Genomic DNA, 26,937 nt, shown 5'->3' with positions numbered 1-26,937 from the left:
GAATCCCATGGACAGAGGAGCCTGGTGGGCTATAGTCCATGGGGTTGCAAAGAGTAGGACTTGACTGAAGTGGACTGGACTTAACATGCATGACAATCAAATTAATGTCCTTTAGTTTAATCTTTTCATAAGTATATTATTATCCATATTGTCCTATTTTTTTCTTTAGGATATTCTAGCTCTTACTTAGAACTTTCATTTACTGCATTCAGAATGGAAACAACACCATTCTGAAAAATCAAAGGCCTTCCCACCACAAAATACCTGGATATGGTGTATTAAATTAAATAAATATCCTTTTAATTGTATAATTGTAAGAGAGATGGGGAATCTTCAAAGACCACAAACTAAACAGGAACTAAAACTAAAGCAGATTTTGGATGAGCTGAAGCTATAGCTCTCTTGGAGGGGATTTTGAACCTAAGTGCTTGCATTTTACCATTTAACACTGGGTTTAGATATGTCAGACCTTGGCCTTGTGTGGGGCAGGGAATCAGAAGTGAGATACCTACACTAAGGCTCTTACCCTTGAAGATCCCATTCTCCAGGGGATCTTTGCGACCAAGGGCTCGAACCCAGGTCTCCTGCATTGCAGGCAGATTTTTTACTATCTGAGCCACCAGGGAAGCCCTGAAGAGATACAGCCTCAATAAAAAGGCAGATTAGTAAAAAACTCATTCACCAGCCTTGAGAAACAACAGAGCAACACTATCTTTGTCTAGGCTCTGAACTAGGGGGGAAAAAAATTCCCTGGGAATTTGGGGCAATATTTGGGGTTCAAATTTACCTTACCTACATAATCATGGAACTCCAACACCAAGAAATTAACATAAAAATGATACTGGAGGAAGGATACCTCTGTAGGTGGCAGAAGCAGATACTAAAGTTCTCTGGAAAAATGCAAATCAAAACGACAATGAGCTACTACCTTACATCAGTCAGAAAGGCCATCATTAAAAAGTCTACAAATAAGAAAGGCTGGAGAGGGTGTGGAGAAAAGGGAAGCCTCCTACACTGTTGGTGGGAATGTACATTGGTACAGCCACTATGGAGAACAGTACAGAGATTGCTCAAAAAACTGAATATAAAGTTGCCATATGACACAGCAATTCCACTCCTGGGCATATCTCCAGACAAAAGTATAATTTGAAAAGATAACTATGCATCCCTATGTTTATAGAAGCAGTATTTACAGTAGCCAAGACATGGAAACAACCTAAATGCCCATCAACAGATAATAAGGTATGGTGCATACACACAATGGAATATTACTCAGCCATGGAAAAGAATGAAAGAATGCCATTTGCAGCTATGTGGATGGACCTGGAGGTTATCATACTAAATGAAGTAAGTCAGAAAGAGAGAGACAAATACCATATCACTTATATGTGGAATCTAAAATACGACACAAATGAACTTATCTATGAAACAGGAACAGACCCACAGACAGAGAGGACAGACTTGTGGATGCCAAGGGGTGGGGGGAGGCTTGGACTGGGAGTTTGGGACTAGCAGATGCAAACTATTATATGTGTTAGTTGTACTCAGTCATGTCTGACTCTTTGCAACCCCATGAACTGTAGCCTGCCAGGCTCCTCTGTCCATAGCAACAATGCTGGAGAGGGTTGCCATTTCCTTCTCCAGGGGATCTTCCCAACTCAGGGATTGAACCTGGGTCTCCCATATTCCAGGCAGGTTCTTTACCATCTAAGCCACTAGGGAAGGCCCAAACTATTGTATACAGAATGTATAAACAGCATTGTATATCATAGGTGACTATATTCAGTATCCTGTAATAAATTACAGTGGAAAAGAGTATGAAATAAAAGTTCTCTGGAAGGATACATCCCCACCCAAACCTGCCTAGGTGTCTACAGATAAGGTGGTTACACATAAGTTCACAATCCAAAATTTTAGAACATGTAAGGAAATAACCTACCAAATAAGAGAGTCCAGACACACATGCAAACTCACATACAAAGCAGTAGTAGATTTCTAAGAATTTAGGATAACTGAATATTAGAAAGCATTTGTAAGCAAGCATGTGTATAATGATTAAAGACATGAAATAAGAAACACAAACTCTGAGAGATATATTCTGAAAAAGCAACAGGAAGGTTTTAATCAGAACCATACAGAAGTTCTAGACATGAAAAGCACCATCACTGAAATTTACAACCAATGGACACGTTAAAGACCATATTGGACACAGCCAGAGACTTATAAACAGGAAATTTCTCAGAAAGAAGCACAGAGAGATATGAGATGGGAAATAAGAAACAGTTAAAAAGACATGGAGTCTAGAATAAGAGGATCAAATATATATCTATTGTGTGTTCCTGAAGGGAAAATAGAGCAAATTTGGGAGACATACTATTCAAAGGGAAGATGTGTGATGATTTTCCAGAATTTATGAAAAAGATGAACCTTCAGATTTAGGAAGCCCAGAAAAGTCACAAGCAAGATTATAAATTTCAAATTAAATACGTCATAGTGAAGCTTGAAAACAAAAAGCAAAGGAGAGACCGCAAAACCAACAAGAGAATAAAAGACAAAAAGAATGATAAATACATTGATAAAAGTCTTTTCAAAGAAATACAGAAGCCAGGAAATAGAGAAACAGTGTTTTTCAAAGAGTGTAATTCTTTACCGAGTTAAACAGTAATTTAAGAGAATAAAGTAAAGGAATTTCAGGTAAGTTTACCAGTGAAATGTACTTGCTGAAAGAACTTCTGAAGGATCTACTTGAAGAAGGAAGAGTGAAATGGGAGAAAGATGGAAAGCAAAGACATTAACAAACAATCAGTTAAATCTAAAACAGCATGGACTCTATCCAACAATAATAAAACAGCAATTAGGAGATATAAGATGCTGAATGAGAAGAGTATGTATGACACAAAGGGTGACTGGATTAGAACAATCCAATGATTTTGAACGTGTCTGCAGGATAATAGAAATATTAATTTAACACTAGACTAGTTAAGTATGTAAGTTAAAAAAAAAAGAGAATAGAAAGAAAATATGCATTTCTAAATCAGTAGAGGGGAAAGGTAACAAAGTTCTATCAGTTTAATAGATAATATTTTTTTTTTAAAGATGATATTAGAAAAAAGTAGGGTGGTTAGGACAAATTAAGATAGTGGAAATAAGATTTGAGTATCACAAAAAATATAAGTAGTCTAAAGTTTAAAATTTGCCCACAAACAACAAAAGAAAGGCCAAACAAAAAAAACACATGTGAACTAAATAGATTTACTGAAAAATTCTATGTAACTTTCAAGGGACAGTTCCAATTGTGTATCCCAGAGGATGTGAAATGAGGGAATTATTCTAAGGCTGGTATAATCTTAGTATAATTGATAACACATCCAGACAAGGCCAGTGACAGATTGGAGAATTTTAAGCCAGTCTCACTTCCTACATGTGAATGTTAAATCCTAAATAGCATTAACAAATCAAATCAAGCAGTTTATTAAAATAGTATGACAAGGTGGGATTGTCCTAGGAGTAAAAGGTTGGTGGAAGGGTAGAAAATCTGTTAATACATTTAGCCACATTAAAGAATTAAAGGAGAAAAATTTTCAATTGATGCAGAAAAAGTATTTGATAACATTAAGCATCTATTTATGATAGATTTTTGCAAAAAAATATGACGTTTCCTCTATATCTCCCTAAGTACTAAAAATTAAATATTTTTAATGGCAAAATGTTAGAAGCACTCCATCTAAAGTCAGGAAAAAAAAGACAAAAATGCCTGCTATCTATCTATCACTATCTCTTCTAGGAAGTGAATTCTGAATCTTGTTAAATGTACATTCCACACCTCCAGGTGGAGCACTGAAATGTCTGCTGATTAATTCATACGTGTTAAAATTGTCTGTCTACTTTGAAAATAAGCTCCTTGAGGGTTCCCATGCATCATACTACTTTTGTATCTTCTATAACATTTCAGTCCTATATTCGGTTGTGTCAGGCGTGTAATAAATACATTTGATTGAATGACATCAAGAAATCCCCTTGATTTTAAAAATAACTTTTCATTTTTCTAATTACAGAAGTAATGCATATACATTGTAGGGAATTTAGACAGCTCAGAATATATAAAGAAGAAATTAAAAATAATCCCAAACTCTTTTGCCAGAGGAAAACATTATTGATGTTTTGGATGATTTTCCATCTTCTGTGTACATTTTAACACTATGTGAAGCTCATACTCTTTTAGGTAAAATTTTGTACCTCACTATTTTCTCTCTATAAGGACTTCCCAGGTGACTCAGTGGTAAAGAATCCACCTGGCAATGCAGGAGATAAGAGTTTGATCCCTGAGTGGGGAAGATCCCCTGGAGGAGGAAATGGCTGCCCACTCCAGTATTCTTGCCTGGAGAATCCCATGAACAGAGAAGCCTGGTGGGCCATAGTCCGTGGGGGTGGCCAAGAGTCAGACATGACTTAGCAGCTAAACAACAATAACAACATTTTCTTCCTATAGAAGCATAATTTTAAAGGGTGTATTGTTTTTCAGTCACTAAGTCATGTCTGACTCTTTGCAACCCCATGGACTGTAGCATGCGAGGCTCCTCTGTGCATGGGATTCTCCAGGCAAGAATACTGGAGTGGGTAGCTATTCCCTTCCCCAGAGGAAAATGAAGGTGAAATCTTTACAGTCTGAGCTACCAAGGAAGCCCATTTAAATAATTCCATGATATTTAATATAATTTACTTAAACATTTCTTTATTCAATGATTGTCATTTCTGTAAATGGTGATATTTTTGCACATACATAATTTTTTCTGCATTTTAGATTATTTTCTTAAGATTGACCATTACAGGGTTGGAGATAATTTGTTTCCTCCAAATATTACTTGCAGTTCTCAAGATATACTGTATCTTTTTTTTTTTTAACTGTATCTTTTTTGATAGGGTCCCTCTGTCCTTCTCCCCACTAGTCTCTGGTTTAACTACAGTGGAAAAGCTAGAGACAGGGAAGAAGAAAATAAATACATGAAAAGTGGACTATTTTAGGTAGAAGGCCAGAGCCAAGGACGCTGTTAGGTGAATTTCTCCTCTTGCCTGACCACTGTCATGAACCCACCCCTCCGTCCAGCATCCCATCCCTCCCTCTTCTAGCCTCTCATTTCTCCAGAAAACCACCTGACAACAGGGAATTCTTACCATAATATTTCTAAGTTCTTATACTTGGTCTCTGTATAAGCCAGTTTGGGTTGCTTCTTCTTTTCGGTTGATGCTTGCCTGTTTATGTTAGAAACAGACTGAGAGCCTTTCTGGCTACCTGATGGGTGTTTCTTGTTAAGTTCATGAAGGTAGTTCAAGTGCATATCGGATAGAGTGTCGATGTGTAGCTGCTGGTAGGAAAACCTTTTCTCTTCTTGGTCGTTGTGTCCTCTTTCTCTATTAGCATTCGTCACTGGGTAATACCTGGCAGGATTTTTATATAATACTTTGTCAGAAATCTGGTGTAGTGGAGCATATTGATTGGAGGTTACTGTGGGATCCTGGCTTCTCAGTACACTTGAGTATTGTAAATCATCGTTGGTGGCATTCATAATCACAACTGTTTCCTGTGTTACTTCAGTATCAATAGGCTTATTTGGGTTTTGCTGATGTCTGGGAGTGTTATTCTGGTTTCCTTGACTGACAACCAGCTCTTCAGTCACCAAAGACTTTGGGCCATGCCGGTGTCTACGCTGTTTTCGAATCTTGTGCTTGGCTGGTTTTCTGGAAGGTTGCTGGCCATTGGTTGTTTCCGAAGATTGACCTCTGGGTCCACTGCTTGACTTTTCATGTTCATATTGAGACCAGTGTTCCTGGTAATCCTAAAAAGATATTTTTTGTTAATGTAAAGTTAAAAGACTGAATTTAATGTAAAGTTAAAAGACAAAAATTTTAGTGTTTCTCAAACTGGGAGTTTTGAGACTTCTAGAAAGGTGATCATGGGATTGAAAGGAGATAAAGAGAACACAGGGGGCTTTCCTCATTTCAGGTAACGAGAGGGTGATTAGCTGAATGCTTCCTCTTGGCAATTTCAGATTATGAATTTTCTAGAAAAAAAAATAGCTTAGAAAGGGCATTATATTAAGGGCAAGTCTTTGACTTAAAATGTTGTAAAATGAAGTATTACCACATAGGGGGAGAAAGCAGCTTTTTCTCTAAAGAGCTGCATACAGAGGAAGTGCAAATCAGCATCAAAATACGCACATTTGTCTTAACTAAGAAAAATATTAAAAATCTCAACCAGAAAGAACATCAACGATTTACTTTACCCACTAAATACAAGTTTAGTATGAAATACAATTCACATTATCAGATCTTAGTCATATAGGTCAGAAGCCAGAAATGACCTCTTCACCAGATGAAACAAATTAGATTTTATTCAGAGGATTATAAAAGAGTCTGCATGGTGATGGGACATCTGTGAAACCACAAGGGTTGTTTTGCTTCTGTTCCTTAATATAGCCTGTACTTAGGCAATCAAACATCTGGGGGAAATATTTCAATTTCAGAACAGTCTTTATGCTTTCCAAAGTCTTGTAACAACACAATGTACTCCTGGTATAATAGATACACTATGTAACTATATTGCACTAAGCCATTTAGACATATTTCCCAAGGAATAAAGCACTCATTACTCTGTGAAAAACTAGCTGAGTTAAGAGGCCTCTGGAAAGAATGATTATATGCTTACTGAAAACAGTCAGAGAACCATATGCCCCCATGTGCTGTGCAACTGCAACATATTTCTTCCCATCTGAACACACATATAAAAAGCCTCTGTGGCCTGTATCTCTGCAAGGTTAATCGAAAAAGTGCAAGTTACACAGATTGTTCAAGAAAAAAAAACCTTGAAATGAATAAATCATGTTTTTGCTCAAATTGTTTTAGGGATATTTCACTTGTTTGATATAATTGCCAAGACTCCTGTAAAATATACTACTACTGTGTAATACTACTCTTGTATAATATCATTTAGTGCCATTCTATTTCTCATGATATCTCATTATAATAAGGTTGAGATTTTTGAATTTAAAATAGTAATATATAAAATTCTCATATCAGATTTTCATGTAAGAGTGACTTATAATTTGAAATTTAGAGTACGTTCTCCTTAGATTTTGAACTTTCTAGAAGATTGTTCTGATTAGCTCCTTAAAGTTTTTACCTGCAGTGTCCAAAAAAGAAAAACTTCCTTCTCTGTATTTCAATTGAAAGGGTCCTTCCTTCCATGCAGTATACTGAGCTGCATGGACACAATGTGGGCAAGAAAGCTCTGCCAGTGCACAGCCTAAGAACATCCTTGCTTGTAATGCATCCAGAAGAAAATTATTTTACACTCTTACAGGTGTGTTCATGAAACACAGTGGCTCTTTTTATGGCTATTATCACTGTTCTTGAAGGTCAAGTAAGATCCACTTTTGCGATGATCTATAGATATTTACTGATGCTGATGTTATTCTTTTCAGTATTTGTTTAGCCTTTTTTGTTGACTTTTAATGTTGTGTCAATTTCTGCTGTACAGCAAAATGACTCATATACATATATACATGCTTTTAAATATCCTTTTCCATTCTGGTTTATCACAAGAATATAGTTACCTGTACTATACAGTGTAAGACCTTGCTGTTTATCCACCCTATCTATGACAGTTTGCATCTGCTAATCCCAGATTCCCCAGCCATCCCTCCACTCCTCCTCCCTCTTGGCAACCTCAAGTCTGTTCTCTGTGTCTGTGAGTCTGTTTCTGTTTCATAGATTAGTTCATTTGTGACATATTTTAAATTCCACATGTGACTGGTATCAGATGGTATCTGTCTTCCTGACTTCACTTAGTATGCTAATCTCTAGGTCCATCCATGTTTGTTCAGCTTTTTAACTGCTGGAAAAATAAGTGACCAGGAGTTCTTCTTCTGCTACCATCTGACTGTGCTTGGTCCAGTTCTCTCTCATTTCCACCAATGAGAAATGACCCGAAGTCATTCCACCAATGAGTACCAGACCCAAAGTCTTGGCTTACCACTTGGTCTTAATCACATTATACCTTTTCTGCTGACAGTTCAGACGACAGCAGTGCTCTTCATGGGGCACTTTGTCAACAAGGCCAAGGACTCATCATTTCGTGAGAAACTTCAATTGTCTCAAGTGTTAAATCTGCTATTCATGTAAATGTGAGTACCCAGGGATGGCATTTCAGTCTCCGTAAAGAAAGACATTTACGGGCTGGATGTGATTTGTCTCACCTTCCGAGCAGCCTACTTGAAATCTGAGGTTTACTAAAGATGTATTACCTACAATTGAGGCATCAGGTGTCACTCTTTAGGGCAAGACCTGAGTTCCCTGAAGTTAATATACAAAGCCATTCTCAGGCTATTTAATCTCCATCAGCACTGAAATCCTCTACTGCATCCCCCTCTCCCTGGGATTCTTTTGTCAGCAACACTCACAATCAGTCCAGACTACATGCACTCAGAATAACTGCTTAATGGCAGTAGGTTTTTCCAGCACACACAGAGCAGAGTCCTGTGGCTGGGACATTAGCACCAGAGTCTCCTGATGCCTGATGCTAGGATGATAGCTTCTTAGTAAGATCTGTACTCAGTTTTTAATGCTCCTCCGTATTGTGCCATCCAAGGGAAGTTTGCCACCAACCCTGAGAAGGGCAGCAGCTGACTGTCTTTTTCATGACTTTCCGGTTTACATGATATAAGCAGAGGGGAGAATGCACACTTCGATCTCAGCAAAAGCGGAATGTTCATCTGCTTTAAAACAAAAGCCATTCTTATTCTCAACCACCCTGATCAACCCTAGAGTCCTGAGGGCTATGCCTGGACTCCAAGATTAGCTCTGAAGTTTGTGTTGTCTTTTTTATTATTTTATTTTTAATTGGAGGATAATTGCTTTACAATGTTGTGTTGGTTTCTGCTGTACAACATCGCAAATCAATCATAACTATACATATGTATGTCGCCTCCCTCCCACCCACCCCTCATCCTGCCCCTCTCGGTCATCACAGAGCACCAGGCTGGGCTCCCTGTGCTCTGTAGTAGCTTCCCACTAGCTATCTGCTTTACACAGGGTAGTCTGTAAATGTCAGTGCTACTTTCTCAATTTGTTCCACCCTCTCCTTCCCCCACTGTGGCCACAGGTCCATTCTCTACATCTGTTCTCCAAGTGTGCTGTATTTCTTAACAACAAAACACATATTCTTTGGGTTATACATTCCATCCAATAATATTAATAAAATTTAGAGAAGACATTAACTGGCTCTAATTTTTTGTGTTTGGATGAATAAATGCATCATAGTTCTGCTGAAAGCATTGGAGGCAAAACCTGATGAATAGCTCTTTGGAAAGGTGGAAAGATAACTTAGGGTGGGATTACGAGAACTTTGACGTTAACAAGTCAAAGATGCTGCATATCTTTCACACCGTCATTTCTTATCTAGAGAGGCAAGAGTTATTTTAGAGAGAAGAAGGAAAACATCCTATTTCATCCCTTTGAAGCCTTCCTTAACCGGGGAACGTTCGTCTTTTCCTTTTGACCACATGCTTCTCTCCTGGGAAGGTTCTTCTGCAGGTGAAAGTGTGCCCTCTTACACTGGCCCCCTGGGCTCCGACTCTTGGCTAAGTATTCTGTACATTTCTGAGTACACAACAGAAATGGGATCTGGAAAAGATTCACAGGAGAGCACAAAACAATTCAGGGTGATAGAACCTCATGGACAGGTAAAGGACAATGGATTACTCGAGATAAAGATGTCAAGCATGGGTAAGGCCTTATACAGAAAATAATGAGAATGACCATCAGTTCTTGGTATTTTTAAAGTGAAAATACACAGGCTTAAATGGTCTCAGGGACCTTGTTTCCAGCATATCACCTTTCTTTTTCTGGTCCTATATCTCTAGTTTCTTATCCTTTCTAGCATGTGAAAGTGTTAGTCACTCAGTTGTGTCCAGCTCTTTGCTACCCCATAGACTATAGCCTGCCAGGCTCCTCTGTACATGGAATTCTCCATGCAAGAATACTGGAGTGGGTAGCCGTTCCCTTCTTCAGGGGACCTTCCCAACCCAGGAATCAAACCCAGGTCTCCTGAATTGTGGGCATATTCTTTACCATCTGGTAAAGACCTTGTAAAGCCACCAGGGAAGCAAGCAAGTAAATGTTTAAAGCTCTTCTATTAAGAAAGAAAGAAAAAAAAAAGAAACAATTCCTTACTTGACCTCATTCTCTGGTTAAACTTCATCTCTTCAGTGGGGGTGGGGGATAAATTGGGATTGACGCATATACTACTATCTAGAAAACAGATGATTCTTTTTGAGAACCTACTGTATAGCACAGGGAACTCTACTCCGTGCTCTGGGGTAACCTAAATGGGGAGGAAATCCCCCCAAGAAGGGGATACATGTACACAATAGCTGATTCACTTTGCTGTGCAGCAGGAGCTAACACAACATTGTACAGTAACTATTGTTGTTGGTCAGTCACTAAGTCAAGCCCGACTCTGCGACCCCATGGACTGCAGCACGCCAGGCTTCCTTGTCCTTCACTATCTCCTGGAGTTTGCTCAGACATGTCCATTGAGTTGGTGATGTTACCTAAACATTTCATCCTCTGCTGCCCTCTTCTCCTTTTGCCTTCAATCTTTCCCAGCATCAGTGTCTTTTCTGATGAGTCAGCTCTTCGTAACAGGTGGCCAGAGTACTGGAGCTTCAGCATCAGTCCTACCAATGAATATTCAGGGTTGATTCTTTAGGATTGACTGGTTTGATCTTGTAGTCCAAGGGACTCTCAAGAGTCTTCTCCGGCACCACAATCCAAAAGAATCAATTCTTCAGTGCTAAGCCTTCTTTATGGTCCGACTCTCACGTCTGTACATGACTACTGGAAAAGCCAGAGCTTTGACTATACGGACCTTTGTCGGCAAAGTTGTCTATAATATTAAAAAAGCAACTACTCCAGTAAAAATTAAAAAACAAACAAAAAATCCCCAAACATCTCATCTTGTAATCCATCGCCAAGCATCTTAAACTGCAGGTTGGTCTTCATCTTCCCCGCTGTCATCCTGACCCCTGTACACTGCACGTGGACCCTTACTCTCACCGCCCCAGGGAAACTGCTCTCAGGCCACCAACCACCTCTTAGTTGCTAAATCCTATGGTACCACTTTATTTAACTTTCTGTTTTTTCACACTTACACTATTATTTCAAACTTACAGAAAAAAAAAATGGCCAGAATAGCACAGAGAACTCCCAGATATCTTCACTGATTCACTTTTTAACATTTTGGCACGTTTCATCATTCTCTCTCTCTGTAGGTCACTCACTCTCCATATGTAGACAGACACACAAATACACATTCTGTCATTTAAACTGTTATTGCTGGTCCCATCATCACTTAGTTGGTCTGAATCATTTGAAACTTGCATCTGTGAGTTGGATACATTCCTCCCTTTTCGTGGCACAGGTGCACAGGCTTCTCACTGTGGTGGCTTCTCTTGCTGAGAAGCACAGGCTGTAGAAGTTCAGGCGTCAGTAGCTGCAGCTCCTGGGCTCAGGAGCACAGGCTCAGTAGTTGTGGCACAAGTGTTTAGTTGCCAAAAATCTTTTAATTGACATAGAGAGCCTTTCCTGGCCCCCAGCTAGCCTGCCCAGCCTCTGTCCCCTCCTCACACATTTCCCCTTTAGTCACTGAACTCCAGGCAAAACTCTCAGGGCAGACTAGACTCCCTCCCCTTTCATTCCTCTGCTCTCATCTGTCTGCTTGGCATGGCTCAGAGGGTAAAGCGTCTGTCTACAATGCGGGAGACCCAGGTTCAATCCCTGGGTTGGGAAGTTCCCCTGGAGAAGGAAATGGCAATCCAGTCCAGTACTCTTGCCTGGAAAATCCCACGGACAGAGGAGCCTGGTAGGCTACAGTCCATGGGGTCACAAAAAGTCGGACACGACTAAGCGACTTCACTTTCACTTTCACTTTCCAGGGTCAGCTTAGATGCCATGCCTTTTCGAGAGGCTTTTCCCATCTTTTTAGGGCAGAATTAGGTGCTCTTTTAGTTATACTGCATTTTATGCCGACTTTCATATCACTGAATTTTGATGACTACGTAACTGTTTTGAGCTCCTTAAGGGTAGGAACCATTTTTAAAAGGGTCTTTTGTTAAGTTTTATTTCTATTTTTTTCTGAAGAGTTTTAAAAAACCTATGTTTTTGGGGCCAGGCACCTAAAAGCTGCTGGTTGGAACATAGTAGGTATTCAATAATTATTTATTGTCTGAATTATTTTGATTTCACATAGAGGTATCTCTATGTTAGTAAGAGTTGCTCATGGTTAGAGTATGTTTACTAAAGGATGTGTAGATTCTTTGAAAGTCACCTTTTAAGAAACAGATTTCAAATGAGGCCCATTTTCACTTAAGATTCAGTAAATGACCTATAAATGGTTTTCTAATCCACCACTGGGCTTCCTGGGTGGCACAGTGGTAAGAGATCCACCTGCCAATGCGGGAGACGCAAGTGATGTGGGTTTGATCGCTGGGTCAGGAAGATCCCCTGGAGAAGGAAATGGCAACCCACTCCGGTATTCTTGCCTGGAACATCCCATGGACACGGGAGCCTGGTGGGCTACAGTCCACAGGATGGCAAAGAGTGATACACGACTGAGTGACTGAGTACACCATTAAATATCGAGTATCAGCTTTGGGCAAAGCAATGTCCTAGGAAGTGGAGAGAAAAGTTCATACAAAATTATGGGAATTATCAAGGAACTTAGAGAGTAGCTGGTACAAAAGAAACACAGACAGCAGCTAATGGGACAAAGGTCAAACGGGGTAAAGCCTGGAGGAGTGGTCCTGACCACAGGCATGACAGGATGCGGTGGGAGAGGCAGGAGGAGAAGGGGAACCAGAGCAAAGGCAGTGGAGCTGGGTAATTGGAGAGAAGAAAGGCAGGCATCCTGGGGACCTTCCTGGCAGCCCAGTGGTTAAGACACTGCAGTTTGAATTCATGGTGCATGGGTTCAGTCCCTGGTCGGGGTACTAAGATCCCATATACTGTGGGGCCAAAGGGAAAAAAATAAGGAAGGCAGCCTGGAGGTTTGTACATTGAGTATCCAGTCCGCGTGTTGGGTGCAGCGGGCAGCTAGGAAATCCTTTCTAAATAAAGGGAAACATTCCTTGGGCCGCTCTGTGTAGCCATCTTTCTGGGTCCAACAATCTTTAGATGTTTCTCTTCTTACTGTCTTCACTCAGGAGTGGGTTAGAACCAAGTAAGTCTAGGGCACTCAGAGATGAAACAGCTTTCTTCTGATTTTTTTCTTACAAAGTTTTTTCTTGTCTCTGCCTAGGGTCATGCCATGCATCAAGCACCCCAATTTTACCTTGATTCTTTTATCATTGGCTGAGATGCCTCCAATTTTTCATAGTGACAAGTGTGAAAACTAGAGGTTGTGAGAATCTTACATGCTTCAAGTGTGTTTTCCATAGTAATTTAAGTTAACTAGAGATAAAGGATCTTAGATTCATAGCATTTTGCAGCTGGGATGGCCCTTGTAGTTCATTTCTTTTTCTGCAACTCTGAAAGTAGCCTGGAGGCCACTGTAGTGGGGGGAAAAAAAAAAAAAAGATGATTTGAGCTGTCCCTCTTCTCTAATGTTTCTGAAACTGGAATGAGCTTTCTTCTTCTTCCCGCCCCCCACCCCCCCACCCCTCCACCCCCGCATTACCTAACACGTGGGATCGTAGTTCCCTGACCAGGGATTGAACCCATGCCCCCTACATTGAAAGCACAGAGTCTTAACCACTGTATCACCAGGGAAGTCCCAGGAATGCGCTTTATTCTTATTATTGCTTTTCCTTTGAACATGATTCTAACTAATGATGTCAACAGGCTCTGTAGCCTGGGTGATTTCAAAGGGCTTCTCCTTCTGAAAACGTTTGTTGCTTAGTCGTGTCTGACTCTTTCCGACCCAATGGACTGTAGCCTGCCAGACTCCTCTGTCCATCAGGTTTCCCGGGCAAGAATACTAGAGTGGGTTGCCATTCCCTTCTCCAGGGGATCTTCCCAACCCAGGGATCGAACTGGGGTCTCCTGCATTATAGGTGGCTTCTTTACTGTCTGAGCTACCAGGGAGGTCCAAGAATCACTACTACACATAACACTATATACTGGTTCAAGAAGAAATCAGCTGCTAGACCTTTTCTTGATTCTTCTAGAAAAACAGTCAGTGAGGACAGTTTCGTGAAAATCTTCCCTGAAACAACATTGTGATTTCAAAGTAGTAAACCCATGGCCCTCAAAGGGATGTCATCATGCTAAATTACTAGGTAATAGGCTGTCATGTTATGCCAGTGAAGGTTTATTGAGGCTCTGGGGTTTCCCATCCATTTTTAAGGACTGTGCCCCTCCCCCCGCCATCACATAGGGATTCTATGTGACTGATAACTCCAAAAGGAAATAGACCTGTTTTTTTTTTTTTTTAAATCTTGCCATGCTGTGTGGCATGTGGGACCTTATTTCCTGACCAGGGATCAAACCCAGGCCCCCTGCAATGGAAGCATGGAATCTTAATCACTAGACCGCCAGGAAGTCCCCAGGAAACAGACTTGGGAACAGTATAGGATCGGACAGTGTTTTGGACCTGCCGTATTGTTTCCAGGCCATTCCTCTGAATATCTGCAGAGTGATGTAATGATTTTCCTCTAGGAAGGAGAACTTTGGGAAAGTGGGTAGGGTTGGCTGTCTGAGCAAGTAATGGCCCATCTGGGCAGAAGTCGTCTTACCCATCAGAAGGTAGGTAACTATTCTCAGGCATAAGAATAAACCCTTAAGTGATAAGATGTCAGCCACAGACCATCACTTAGATCCAGCAGTAACTCTTGAAACACACTTAAAATTCAATCTAGCAAGTGACCTTTAGCTGTTGGGCTCTTTGATGCCATTTGTCTTCAGGGTCTATAGCGACATTTCCAGTCTCTCTGGCATTCTGAATAGACGTCTTGTCAGTTACTCTGACAGGGTAGGAGATCTGCAGGGGTAAAACACAGACAGCATGTTAACTGGATTCATTTTAGTCTGTACTCTCGAAAGAGGTCCTGCAGTGTTACGTCTTACCTATGGTTCATTTCAATCATTCATCTCAGGTAGCTTAGGTACCCGGATTATTCCCAAGGAAAATAGGAATAAACAATGTTTTCTCTTGTAGGGATGATGTGAGAATTGGTGTTTTGAAGTCAAATTTTGTTGTGTTGTTTAGTCACTAAGTCATGTCCTACTCTTCTGCCACCCTATGGACTGTAGCCCACTAGGCTCCTCTGTCCATGGAATTCTCCAGGCAAGAACACTGGAGTAGCGAGGGGCCAGTGGCAGTGGGCCTGGAGTGAGCAGGGTTCGGCGGCCTCACCTGTCCCCATTCAGAGGTGGCTATCGGTGGCAGCGGGCAGCGTGTCAGGCAGAGCGAGCCGTCACCAGGTGGGCAACAGGGGAATGTGGCTTAAGAAACTAATCACAGCCAAGTGCCTGTGCTTTGTTCTGCTGGCTGCAGATTTTATGGAAACCCTAGTACGAATGGCATGTGTTCAGTGCGCAATAAAGAACATCTTCAAATAGTAGTTCAGAATAGTGATGGTAGAATAAGCCCCCCTGTACTTTCTGTCTCTAGTCTGTCTGAGTCTTTACCAGCCCAGAGCACAGATGGCAGTGTCCCAGAAGCTCAGTCAGCGCTAGACGCTACGTCTTCGTCCATGTAGCCAAGCCCTGTATCACATCAGTCACTTTTATCAGAATCTGTAGTGTCTTCCCCAAGTGGACAGTACATCTATGGACAAAGCAATACTGGAAACAGATGACCTGCAAACTGCAGTATCAGAAACAGCATAGCAGCCGTCTGAAGAGAAAACCAAGTCTCTTGAAAAACCAAAACAGAAAAAGAATCTGTTTCATGTGCAGGAAGAAAGTGGGACTTGGTTTGAATGCCAGGTGGAAATGTTTACTGCAGTGTACACCATTACTCAGATGTACACAACTGCTCTTACAATTAAAGACTGATGGCTGCTGAGAAAATCAGAAAAGAAAATCCAGTACTTGTTGGTGAAAAGATCCAGAAGATTTGAACTGCTGGGATACAAAATCCTTTGATTATCTGCAAACTAAAAACTGACGAGGTTTTTTTCCCCTAGTTCTTGGGAACGTAGAACAATGTGTCTTGCACAGACCTTTAATCATGAATGTCATCATAGATTTTTGTTTTTGTTTTGAAAATTACTCTGAACATTTGTTTCCAATGCAGTTTCTGTGGCTGAAACGACTTAAGTAAACTCTGCGAATATTATCCTTTTAAGATCATTTTAATTTTAGTTGAGTGCAGAGGGCTTTTATAAGAAATGTGGAGAAATTTTGGAGGGCTGTGATTTTCCCCAGTATTAAACATGCATGCTTTAATCTTGCAGTTTATTTTCTCATTGTGTATAGCTTTTCTCTGCAGCACAATTTCTGTCTTGATAATGCCCTTTAGGGCACAGCTAGTTATCAGTAACTGAATATATATTAATCATCATGGCTGCTTCTGATGTTCACTGACAAAGGTTATACATATGTTAGCATATAGTTTCTTGGTACCTGGTATTTATGTCTGGATCATTTGTCACAGGAGAGCGTGTGATGATACAATTTTAGTGAAGTTGCTCAGTTGTGTCTGACTCTTTGAGATCCCATGGACTGTAGCCTACCAGGCTCCTCCATCCATGGAATTTTCCAGGCAGGAATACTGGAGTGGATTGCCATTTCCTTCTCCAGGGGATCTTCCCGACCCAGGGATTGAACCCAGGTCTCCCGCATTGCAGGCAGACACTTTACCATCTGAGCCACCAGGGATGCAATTCTAAGTCTGTGTGTTTTTAAATTTTTTTGAGCGAGGGAAGGGAAAGCTGTACGCATTTCATTGCTGACTGCAGGTTTCTTTTAAGATTATGTTCATTGGCCTGTGTGTATACAATATAAAGAATGATCTGAAGTAATTAGCTGTATTTATATTTATCCACTGTCTTTGATTAAATAAAAAGGAAAACCATAAAAAGAAAAAAAAAAAAAAAACACTGGAGTGGGTTGCCATGCCTTCTTCCAGGGGATCTTCCCGACCCAGGGATTGAACCCAGGTCTCCTGTGGCTCTTGAATTGCAGGCAGATTCCTTACCACTGAGCCACCAGGGAAAGCCCCTAGCTACCTGTTTTAAGTCGAGAAATTAGGTTGTCTTTGCGCTATATGGAATTCTAGCCACTGGGTAGCATTTCAGAGAACAGACTTAAAGTTCCGCAATCTTAAAGGTGGCAGAGATTCTGAAGATAACCCAGCACACCCTCTGGTGTTTCCATGCATCCCTGGTCGACCTTCCTCCCCTCACTGCCTAATCACATGCCACTTCGACAGGCGGGAGAATCTGCTTGTCAGTATTTGTATAGATGGAGAGAGGAAGGCAGAGTAAGGTGGCTTGTGAATATCCCTTGCTGTGGGAGATCCAGTCCTTCCAACCATCCGCTGGAGTAATAAAATGTTAGATCTCTGAATCTCTGTTTCATTAATGATGAACATTCTTTTCCATCTTCGAGAAACCTAACTGCTATGAATGAAAGTGTTAGTCACTCAGTCGTGTCTGGCCCTTTGCCACCCCATGGACTGTAGCCCGCCAGGCTCCCCTGTCCATGGAATTCCCCAGGTAAGAATACTGGAGTGGAAAGCCATTTCCTTCTCCAGGGGATTGTCTCAATCCAGGGGTCGAACCCGGCTCTCCCAAAATGCAGGCAGATTCTTTATTGTCAGAGCCACCAGGGAAGCCCAGATTCTATTAGGCTGTTCCTTATAAGAGCAGTGATATGTTTGTAATTTCTATCCCTCTGCCCTTTGAAATAACACAGAATAACTCAATCCGTCTTTCAGAAAGTGCATTGGGGTTTAGGATCTGCATGGTTGCATTTAAATTCTCCCTGTGTGGCTGACTTTTACTTCATACTTACACAAGCAGACTAGTATTCAGTGCAGAAAGGCAAAAATACTTGTTAAATATTAACTAGTAAGCAGGCATCATTGACTCAATGGACATGAGTTTGAGTAAGTACTGGGAGATGGTGAGGACAGGGGAGCCTGGTGTGCTGCAGTCCGTGGGGTCGCAGAGAGTCAGACATGACCGAGCGAATGAACAACAAAGCGTTTTACAGTGATGATAACCTCACTCCTTATTCAGGGTAGCTTCTCTGGCACAAGAAAGACAATTTGTTTTTTGTTTGTTTGTTTGGGGTGCAGCCCTCTATCTGAATGCCTCCTGATCACAACTGCCCAACTCAAATAGTGTGAAAGTTTCAATGTTTAAAAGGTTGATCTGTAAAAAGGGAAAAAAATGAAAGTAAAACCTTTTTCATGTTTGAATTCTCACTGCTAACACAGGAACACAATGTACTGTTGGATCATGGAGTTTTTGTTTTTTTATTACAAATGGAAGTAATCAATTGGTTTTGAGTAATTACCTACTGTGCAAGTGGAAAACTTCAGGATACCATGCAACAGTTGAACTTGTGCTAAGATGGGAAGTTTGGAGTTAAAATGCTATAATAGAGCTCAAGGTCAGGAGCCGTTTTCTCGTGTTTCAATCTCTCAGCCCTTCACTGTTTCCAGAAACCCGGGATGACAATAAAAGTATTAAGATTTTGCAACTTTTGTCATTGTTTTCTCCAAGGCTTCAATCCCTTACTGCCGTGATGTGAAACAGAAACACAACTCATTTGAAAGAGAGATCAACTCTGTCAGGGAGGAGAAATGACAGTCGGGACAGGGTGGGGGGAAAAAATCTAAAATAGGCTGCCTAAGCAGGCGAGGAAATAATCCTGTTTTCAATCTCAAACACGCAATGTCTTGGACAAGCTGGAGCCTGGGAGAAGCTGGGTTTATTCCTAGATCTGCCACGAGGAGATTTGATGCCCTAGCTTTTGTAAAGGGGACTTCGTTAATTTGGTTTTTCACTGGTGATATTATTTGGTAAACAACCATGGGGTTCCTTAATGGAGCTCTGATAAAAAGTTTATAGATGAAAGAATATACAGGCATTGTCCTACACTGCCTTCCCCAGAGAATGTAAGATGTACAGTATTTCCATCCACAGGCTGTTTTGGTAGAACTCGGTGTGTGAATCCCCCCAGTGAGTCTCCGGGTGGATAAAGCATACTTCTACATTATCTCTTTGAAAGTGGAATGGGACACAACCTCTGCTAGCTATTTCTTTTTTTTTCCCCTTGGTGAGCCATTCTATTAATACCAATCAAATCGAGAAAATGATCAAATGAAATTGCATTTTGAGCATCATAAGCTGTGTAATGTCTATTCTGTTAAATTGGGACCTATAATTGCTTCTCTACTGAAAAGATACAACAAAGACAGCAATCATGCCATGTCATTATCCCGGACTAGAAAACCGGCCTTTGCTGGGAGGACTTCAAAGGCCTGTGGTTCTCGAATTGCATTTGGCTGCTATTGTTGAAGCTCGGGCAATCTTGATTAGGTGTTTACACTGAGGTAAGGCGCAGAGCAGAGCGCCTGAGTGCCTGGGTCTAGAGCCATTAAAAAATTGTACATTATGTTCCTGGCTTTGAAGTGAGGGTTTGTATGTAGGAGAGCAACTCAGATTGAGTACAGCTGAGCTAGATTGGGCTGGCTACTTCTGTCTCAAAGAAACTCATCAGGTTCTTAGGGAATCGGCACCACAAAACAAGTTGATGCTTTACCGAGAGCCCTATGTGGATCCGCGTGTACCCACAGAGACACACACTGAAACGTGTTTAAATACAGTATCACTGTGAGGTCCTGCATCGCTGAAGGTTTGGGGCCTTTTTTCCCCTTTCCGTTATATTCTGGTAATAACCTTGTGTTTAGTTATTGTGGGGGAGTCTCGTGTGAATTTATTAGGTTCCCTGTTATTCTCATTCCTTGATGGTATTTATGATATATGACAAGCATATATCCAGATTAAAATCGGCCAGAGGGTCCTATTTTTCCAAAGTTGCTGTTTGCTTAGCATCATTCCAGCACATCTGTTATTGAATCCCTCCCTTAGGAGCGTAATCAGTGGACTGAGCGTGCGTCTGTTTGTGAACTTGGCCGATGAGTGATGTGCAGTGTTAACTTGTCCTGTTTCTAATCCGTACTGCTCTGTGTCGGTTTGGACCTGCTAAGGTCAGCACTGCTGCTGCCTGTATTACATATCTTCTTCTGTGGCTGGCAGAAGAGGCAGGGACGTCAGGCTGTTGGGCTCCGACAAGGGTATTTAGTACAGTTGTTTGAAGTTTGAGTTATCTGGGCGTTTGTAATAATTATTCAGCTATTTAGAGACGAAACACCTGAAATGTTTTGGCTCTGCCGCTGGCCACTTTCTCTGTCCTATAGAACAGGGAGTCCCCAACCTCCGGGATCTGTGGTGGAGCTGATGTAATAATAAGAGACATAAAGTGCACCATAAATGTAATGCTTGAATCATCCTGAAATCATCCACCACCCTCGGTCTCTGGAAAAACTGTCTTCCACGAAACCAATCCCTGGTGCCAAAAAGGTTGGGGACTGCTGCTGTAGATCACTTCATAATGTATTTAGCATGCATCTACTCAGAAACTGATGACACTGAGATCTCCGAATATATTATTTTTACATTAAATTTCTGTATAAGACTCTCGAGCTTCTGACAACCCTACATGAATTACGCCAGTCACCTACTTAAAGAGCCTTCAGTGCACTTCCTTTGCCCTTAACCTTTGAAAGGTTTATAAGCTCCCACATCCTCTATACTCAGCCTCTCCTCCCTGCTCTCATTGTTGTTGTTTAGTCACTAAGTCGTGTCCGACTCTGTGACCCACTGGACTGCAGCACACCAGGCTTCCCTGTCCTTCACTATCTCCCAGAGTTTGCTCAAACTCATGTCCATCGAGTCAGTGATGCCATCCAACCATCTCATTCTCTGTCATCCCCTTCTCCTCCTGCCCTCAAACTTTCCAAGCATCAGGATCTTTTCCAATGAGTTAGGTCTTTGCATCAGGTGGCCGGAATATTGGAGCTTCAGTTTCAGGATCAGTCCTTCCAATGAATATTAAGGATTGATTTCCTTTAGGATTGACTGGTTTGATCTCCTTGCTGTCCAGGGGACACTCAGGAGTCTTCTCCAGCACCACAGTTCAAAAGCATCAATTTTTCAGCCTTCTTTGTGGTCCAACTCTCATATCCATACATGACTACTGGAAAAATCATAGCAGACTTTTGTCAGCAAAGTGATATCCCTGCTTATTTCTATGCGGTCTATGTTTGTCATAGCTTTCTTTCCAAGGAGCAATCATCTTTTAATTTCATGGCTGCAGTCACCATCTGCAGTGATTTTGGAGCCCAAGAAAATAAAATTTGTCACTGCTTCCACTTTTCCCCCTTTTATTTGCCATGAAGTGATGGAACCATGATCTTCGTTTTTTGAATGTTGCGTTTTAAGCTAACGTTTTCATTCTCCTCTTTCACCCTCATCAGAGGCTCTTTACTTCCTCTTTGTTTTCTGCCTCTTTAGTTCCTCCTGCTCTCGTTAGACTGTATGTTTTCAGGTCTGTTGTTGGGCCACATGCTCTGGGTCCATGCACACGCCATTCTTTGGCCTGGAAACTCTTCACTTTACCTACTCTGACCAATCCCATTCACTGGTCTACTCTTGGCCAAAATATAACTTCCTCCAGGAAGCCTTCCCTGATACCCCTAGGAGGTTATAACAGATGTACCACCGCCTTAGTGTTCTGTCCTTTCTGTGTGTGACAAGTTTCACCCTGGTCGTTATGTTTGTCTCGCCTCTAGATGTTAAGTCCCACAAGGGCAGGAAAAGGAGGGACTCTGTGCCGGGCTGTAGGGCTGCAGGGGCACTACTCCCATGAGCTATGTGGTGACGCTGGATGTGCCTGGCACATACGTGCTCAGTAAACGTTACTGAGTGAGAAGATTCATCTACATTGCTCACTGGTTGCTCCATTTACATCAGAACACATCCAATCTATTGTTTCTCTGCCTAGATTTCGATTAAAGCCAGGTGGCGGCTGTCAGCGATACAAGGTAGAAGCTAGGATCCCCTGTCTGTCCTTTCCCTTGCTGGCTTGGCTCCAGGCCCGTTGCCCTTCCTCTCTTCAGCGCTTTGCATTTGCTGTTTCCTCTCCCAAGAAAGCTCTGCTCTCCTGCCTCCGTGACCTGTCTACAATGGTGACCCCCACCCCCAGCATTCCCTGTCCCTACTCTGCTTCCTGTCTCTCCTCACCACTTACATCACCTGCTAATACGCTGATTATCTATTTTGTCTATTGTCTGCCTCCTCCTAATAGGAAGTTGGCCCTTATTTTGTCAGTTTTGTTCACTGATATATCCAAGCACTTGGGATAAAGCCTGGCACGTAAGAAGCTCTTAATAATTGTATGCAAATGAATGACGCCAACAACCATTTTCAAGAATGTGAAAGAGATTTTTAGGAATGTGGCATGAAACGTAAGCGAGGGTTGATTAGCAACCTGAACTCCCTATAACACAGCTAAGGATATGTAAGTGTGACCTCTGGACCATCACAGGATTCAGATTGCTCTGTGACTAAAACCCTTTGGTGATTCCATGTCACATAAAGGAAAGGCCTAACTCTTCAGCATGGTAGTTCTTAAACTTGAGCACATGTCAGAATCACTTGGAGGGCTTGTTAAAACACAGATGTAGGGACTTCCCTAGTGGTGCAGTGGTTAAGAATCTTCCTTGCAAAGCAGAGGACTTGGGTTCGATCCCTTGTCAGGGAACTAAGACCCCACATGACACAGAGCATCTAAGCTGGCCTGCCATAACAAAGACCTGATGCAGCCAAATAAATAAACCTTTTAAAAAAAACCAAACACAGATGTAGGGAATTCCCTGGTGGTCCAGTGGTTACAACCCAGTACCTTCACCCAGTGGAATGGGGTGGGAGGTTCAAGAGAGAGGAGATATGTGTACACATATAGCTGATTCGCTTTGCAGTACAACAGAAATTGAAACAATAGTGTGAAGCAGTTGCCCTCTAATTAAAAAGAAATAATGTGATAATGTGAGAATAATGGAGAATGTGATAATTCTGTGCTCTCTTACCCAGGCCACAGTGCCCTGTTCTGCAGTAAAGTCGAGAGCCATGGTGATGGGCACCATCCTTTGCCTCTTTGCCAGATGCCATGTTTCTGTGGTCATTTTTGCCACTCTCAGAGTACATCCTCTTTAGGAGCTTCTGGCCAAGCAGGAAGCAGACATGTAAACAGGACCAAGTGATAACTACTGTCCTAGAGACACATGTGGCCCCAAAAGAACCCAGAAAAAAAATGCCCAGGTCTGTCTGGAGAAGTCAGAGGGGGCTTCATGGAAGAGGCAGTCATTGAACTGAGTCTTTAAGGAGAAGAAGGTAACACCAAGAAGGCAATGGCACCCCACTCCAGTACTCTTGCCTGGAAAATCCCAAGAACGGAGGAGCCTGGTAGGCTGCAGTCCATGGGGTAGCTAAGAGTCGGGCACGACTGAGCGACTTCACTTTCACTTTTCACTTTCATGCATTGGAGGAGGAAATGGCAACCCACTCCAGTGTTCTTGCCTGGAGAATCCCATGGACAGAGGAGCCTGGTGGGCTGCCGTCTATGGGGTCGCACAGAGTCGGACACGACTGAAGCGACTCAGCAGCAGCAGCAGTGTATATATGTCAGCGCTGCTTTCTCAGTTCTTCCCACCCTCCTCCTGCCCCTTTGGTGTCCACATGTCTGTTTTCTATGTCTGCATCTCTATTCCTGCAAATAGTCCAGACACGTTTTTTTCAAAGTTATCCTTAGACATGATTCATTCTGTTAAAGTTCTGGTTTTTGAAAGGGCATGCTTCAGTTATGAGGAAAGTTGTCTCTTCATGGGTCCCTCCTCAGTAATGCTGAATTAATGAAGTGTCACTCTATAGATCAGACAAATAAGTGCTGACTAGCGCATACAAGAAAGATGCCTTAAGAAACGTCTTGTATTGAAAAACCATAAAGTTCAATTTAAATTATGCTGTTATAAGTAAGTGCTCTTGTTGTGGTTGCATAGGGCAAATTAAAAAAAAAATCTATCAATGAACATACACAAAGTACCTACTCTATAGAAGAATATTTTTTTTGTCAGTATGAGACGTAGGACTCAAAAACACCACCAAACTGGAAGAATTCTATAAAAAAGCATTCTGTGTTTCTGACCAAATATAATTAGAAAAAGATGATCATAATTTAAATAGAAGTTTAATTTTATAGACAACCAAAGATTTCTTAAACCATGATATTCAAAACCACAGAAAAGGAGATCATTATATCAATTAGATATTAATTTTATCCAACAGGGGACTAAATTCAGAACAAACATTCAGTAATAAATGTAACATTTATATAAGCCTATATAATTATGCAGAGCATTCACATATAACATCTTATTTGGCCATCTAAATAACTGGATCTGTAGAAGAAGGTAAACATTCAAGACTTAATTTACCAAAGGTAATAACTGGCTGTAATAATAATGGCGCTCAAATGTGGTCTTTCAAAGCCAAATTCCATTATTTAAGTCAGAAGCATGAACTCCTCAGTTTTGAAAATTTTTTTCACTTGAGAGTGATAAAAACCTGAACCACCTCCCCTCAAGTATTTAAAAATTACATTCCTTCATAAAAGATGTAGAAAGTGCTTACTGTATGCCATGCTCTAGGAATTCAGAGATGAGCCAGTCCTTGCCTTCAGGAGCTCAGAGTCATGTAAAGACATACAGACACAAACATTAAATAGTGCAGCGTGGTGTCAGGGGTTTTATGGTGGGTGTTCAACGATGAGTTTGGGCTGAATCTCAAAATGGAGGGTGAGATTTTCCCAAGGAAACAGGACAGGGAAGGGTAATTCATCAGCCTGGACAGAGGGCCAGGGGAAATGCTGGGTTCAGGGAGCCGTGAGTTCCCAGAGTACGGCTGGGGCATAGGATGCAGGGGAGGAGTGACAAAGGATGAGGCTAAACTGGCAGAAGGGGCCAGCTCACAAAGGGCCTCGAGTACCACTCTGAGGGTTTGACTCTTATCTTGAAATTAACAGGGACCCTCATTAAGCAGCTGGTTGATATGATCAGATTTGTATCCAAGAAGAACACTTGTGACCGCAGTGGAGAAGTTAGATTTTCAAGAGCTGTGATATGCAATTGCACTTCGAGACCAAAGTGTCAAATATTCACTGAGTTCCTTGTCACCAAGTGTAAATGTCTGAAACATTAACTGAGGCCAAATGCAACTTCTTAAAGAAATATTGCCAATGAGTACAAGACTATAGGGTCCTGTAATCCCCGGGGCAGTGTTTGATTGATGGGGGGACCTTCAGGAGACAACCTGGTTAGTGGACAGTCTTTTGGGAGTCACACCATAGAATGGGCTTCTAGAGTCTGTGTGCGTGCTAAGTCCATTCAGTCGTGTCTGACTCTGTGTGATTCTGTGGACTGTTGCTTGCCGGGCTCCTCTTACCATGGGATTCTCCAGGCAGGAATACTGGAGTGGGTTGCCTTTTCCTTCTCCAGGAGACCTTCCTGACCCAGGGATCAAACCTCACTGCATCTCCTGCGTTGGCAGGTGGGTTTTTTTTTTTTTTTTTTTTACTTTACCACTAGCACCACCTAGGAAGCTAGGGTCTACAGATGTGATCCTTTTGGCAACATTTTGTTCTTACTCTACCTGAAGTCATAGGCTTTTCATTTTCAGACACTGTAGCCTGAAAAAAAAAAAGCCGTTTAGAAGGACCTGGTTTCAGGGTGGATTCCTTTCCTTTCTCATGACTTAAGGAACGACCCGTTTAATAACAGCTTCCCTTCACTGAGTGTCTGCCATGTGTCAGGAGCTTTGTATAAATTCTTCCAGTAGCCCTCCAAGGCAGAAATGAACCCCCTATGACAGGTGAAGAAGCCAAGGTTTAAAGAGTCACTTGCTCAAATGTCTAGTTAATGGTACGACCTAGTACATTGAAGAACCAGCATCTAACCTGTGATAGTCTGACTCCCAAACCAGTGTTCTGTTTTGGTTTCATCCCCTTTCCCACTATATTGTGTAGCCCCTTCCAAGGCTGGGACCAACCAAAGCTCTTTGCCCAGGGCTTTACCCAGGGCTTCTCTTTCTTACCCATTCATGTCTCAAACCATATCTTCTCAGAAAGTGAAAGTTTCCCTAAGCACCTCGTTAAACATCCCAGTTATACCTTTATTAAAGAAAGTTGATTCAATATCCTTTGAGGTATTGAATCCTACCCAAAATTATTTTGTTAGATGTTTCTCATCAGGTGATTGGATGTAAGTTTCCTGAAGACTGGACTCTACATCTCTTATTTCCTGTGATAGCACTAGCACTGAGGAGAGTACTTAGCATACAGCTGGTACTCAATAAAGATACGTTTGGTTGAGTGACCTGCTGCCTCAGCAACAGCCTCAAAGATGTGCTGGTGCTCAGAATGGGTAGTGGATTCTATGTAGGGACCTTATATTGTTTTGAAGGCCATAGGTAATGGAATAACCTTTCTATATGCACACTGCAAAGTATCTGTAATTTCTTGAAGAAATTATAAGGGAAAGACAGAATAATATGTATAAAGCACTTCCTGCTGTTTTCTGAGCCCATAATAAATTTCACCTTCATCAGTCTTCAAAGTCACACTTTAGAATCAAGATAGAAAGGTAGCTCACTTTTCAAGAGACAATTTCCTTTAATGGTAGATCATAAATTGACTTAATTCTAGTGAGTTTCAGACAAATACCTCTGGCTACTGAACAAGTCTTGAATAAAAGCAAGCACTGAATATTCACTAGCGAAGTATTGGCTGACTGTGATACTTAGGTGCCCTCTAGCG

At 41.6% G+C, this 26,937-nt stretch overlaps 1 protein-coding gene and 1 pseudogene across 4 annotated transcripts in view; one reads left to right on the top strand and one right to left on the bottom strand.

The window, feature by feature from the left end:
- The window catches only part of JHY (junctional cadherin complex regulator), an 82,082-nt gene that overhangs the window by 17,149 nt on the left and 37,996 nt on the right, over positions 1–26,937 (bottom strand). For 3 of the 4 annotated variants that reach the window (XM_059874968.1, XM_024975533.2, NM_001038208.1), the window contains 2 exon segments: positions 14,918–15,031; positions 5,173–5,834 (listed from right to left, as the gene is read on the bottom strand). In XM_059874968.1, the coding sequence (XP_059730951.1) occupies positions 5,173–5,834; positions 14,918–15,031 (776 nt within the window). 4 annotated transcript variants of the gene reach the window in all.
- Positions 15,491–16,186, top strand: LOC107133161 (AN1-type zinc finger protein 6-like; annotated as a pseudogene).

This window comes from Bos taurus, chromosome 15 (assembly GCF_002263795.3).
Source record: "Bos taurus isolate L1 Dominette 01449 registration number 42190680 breed Hereford chromosome 15, ARS-UCD2.0, whole genome shotgun sequence".
Lineage (NCBI taxonomy): Eukaryota > Metazoa > Chordata > Mammalia > Artiodactyla > Bovidae > Bos > Bos taurus.
Note: the sequence above shows the minus strand (reverse complement) of the source record. Positions and strands in the feature narration are given on the sequence as shown.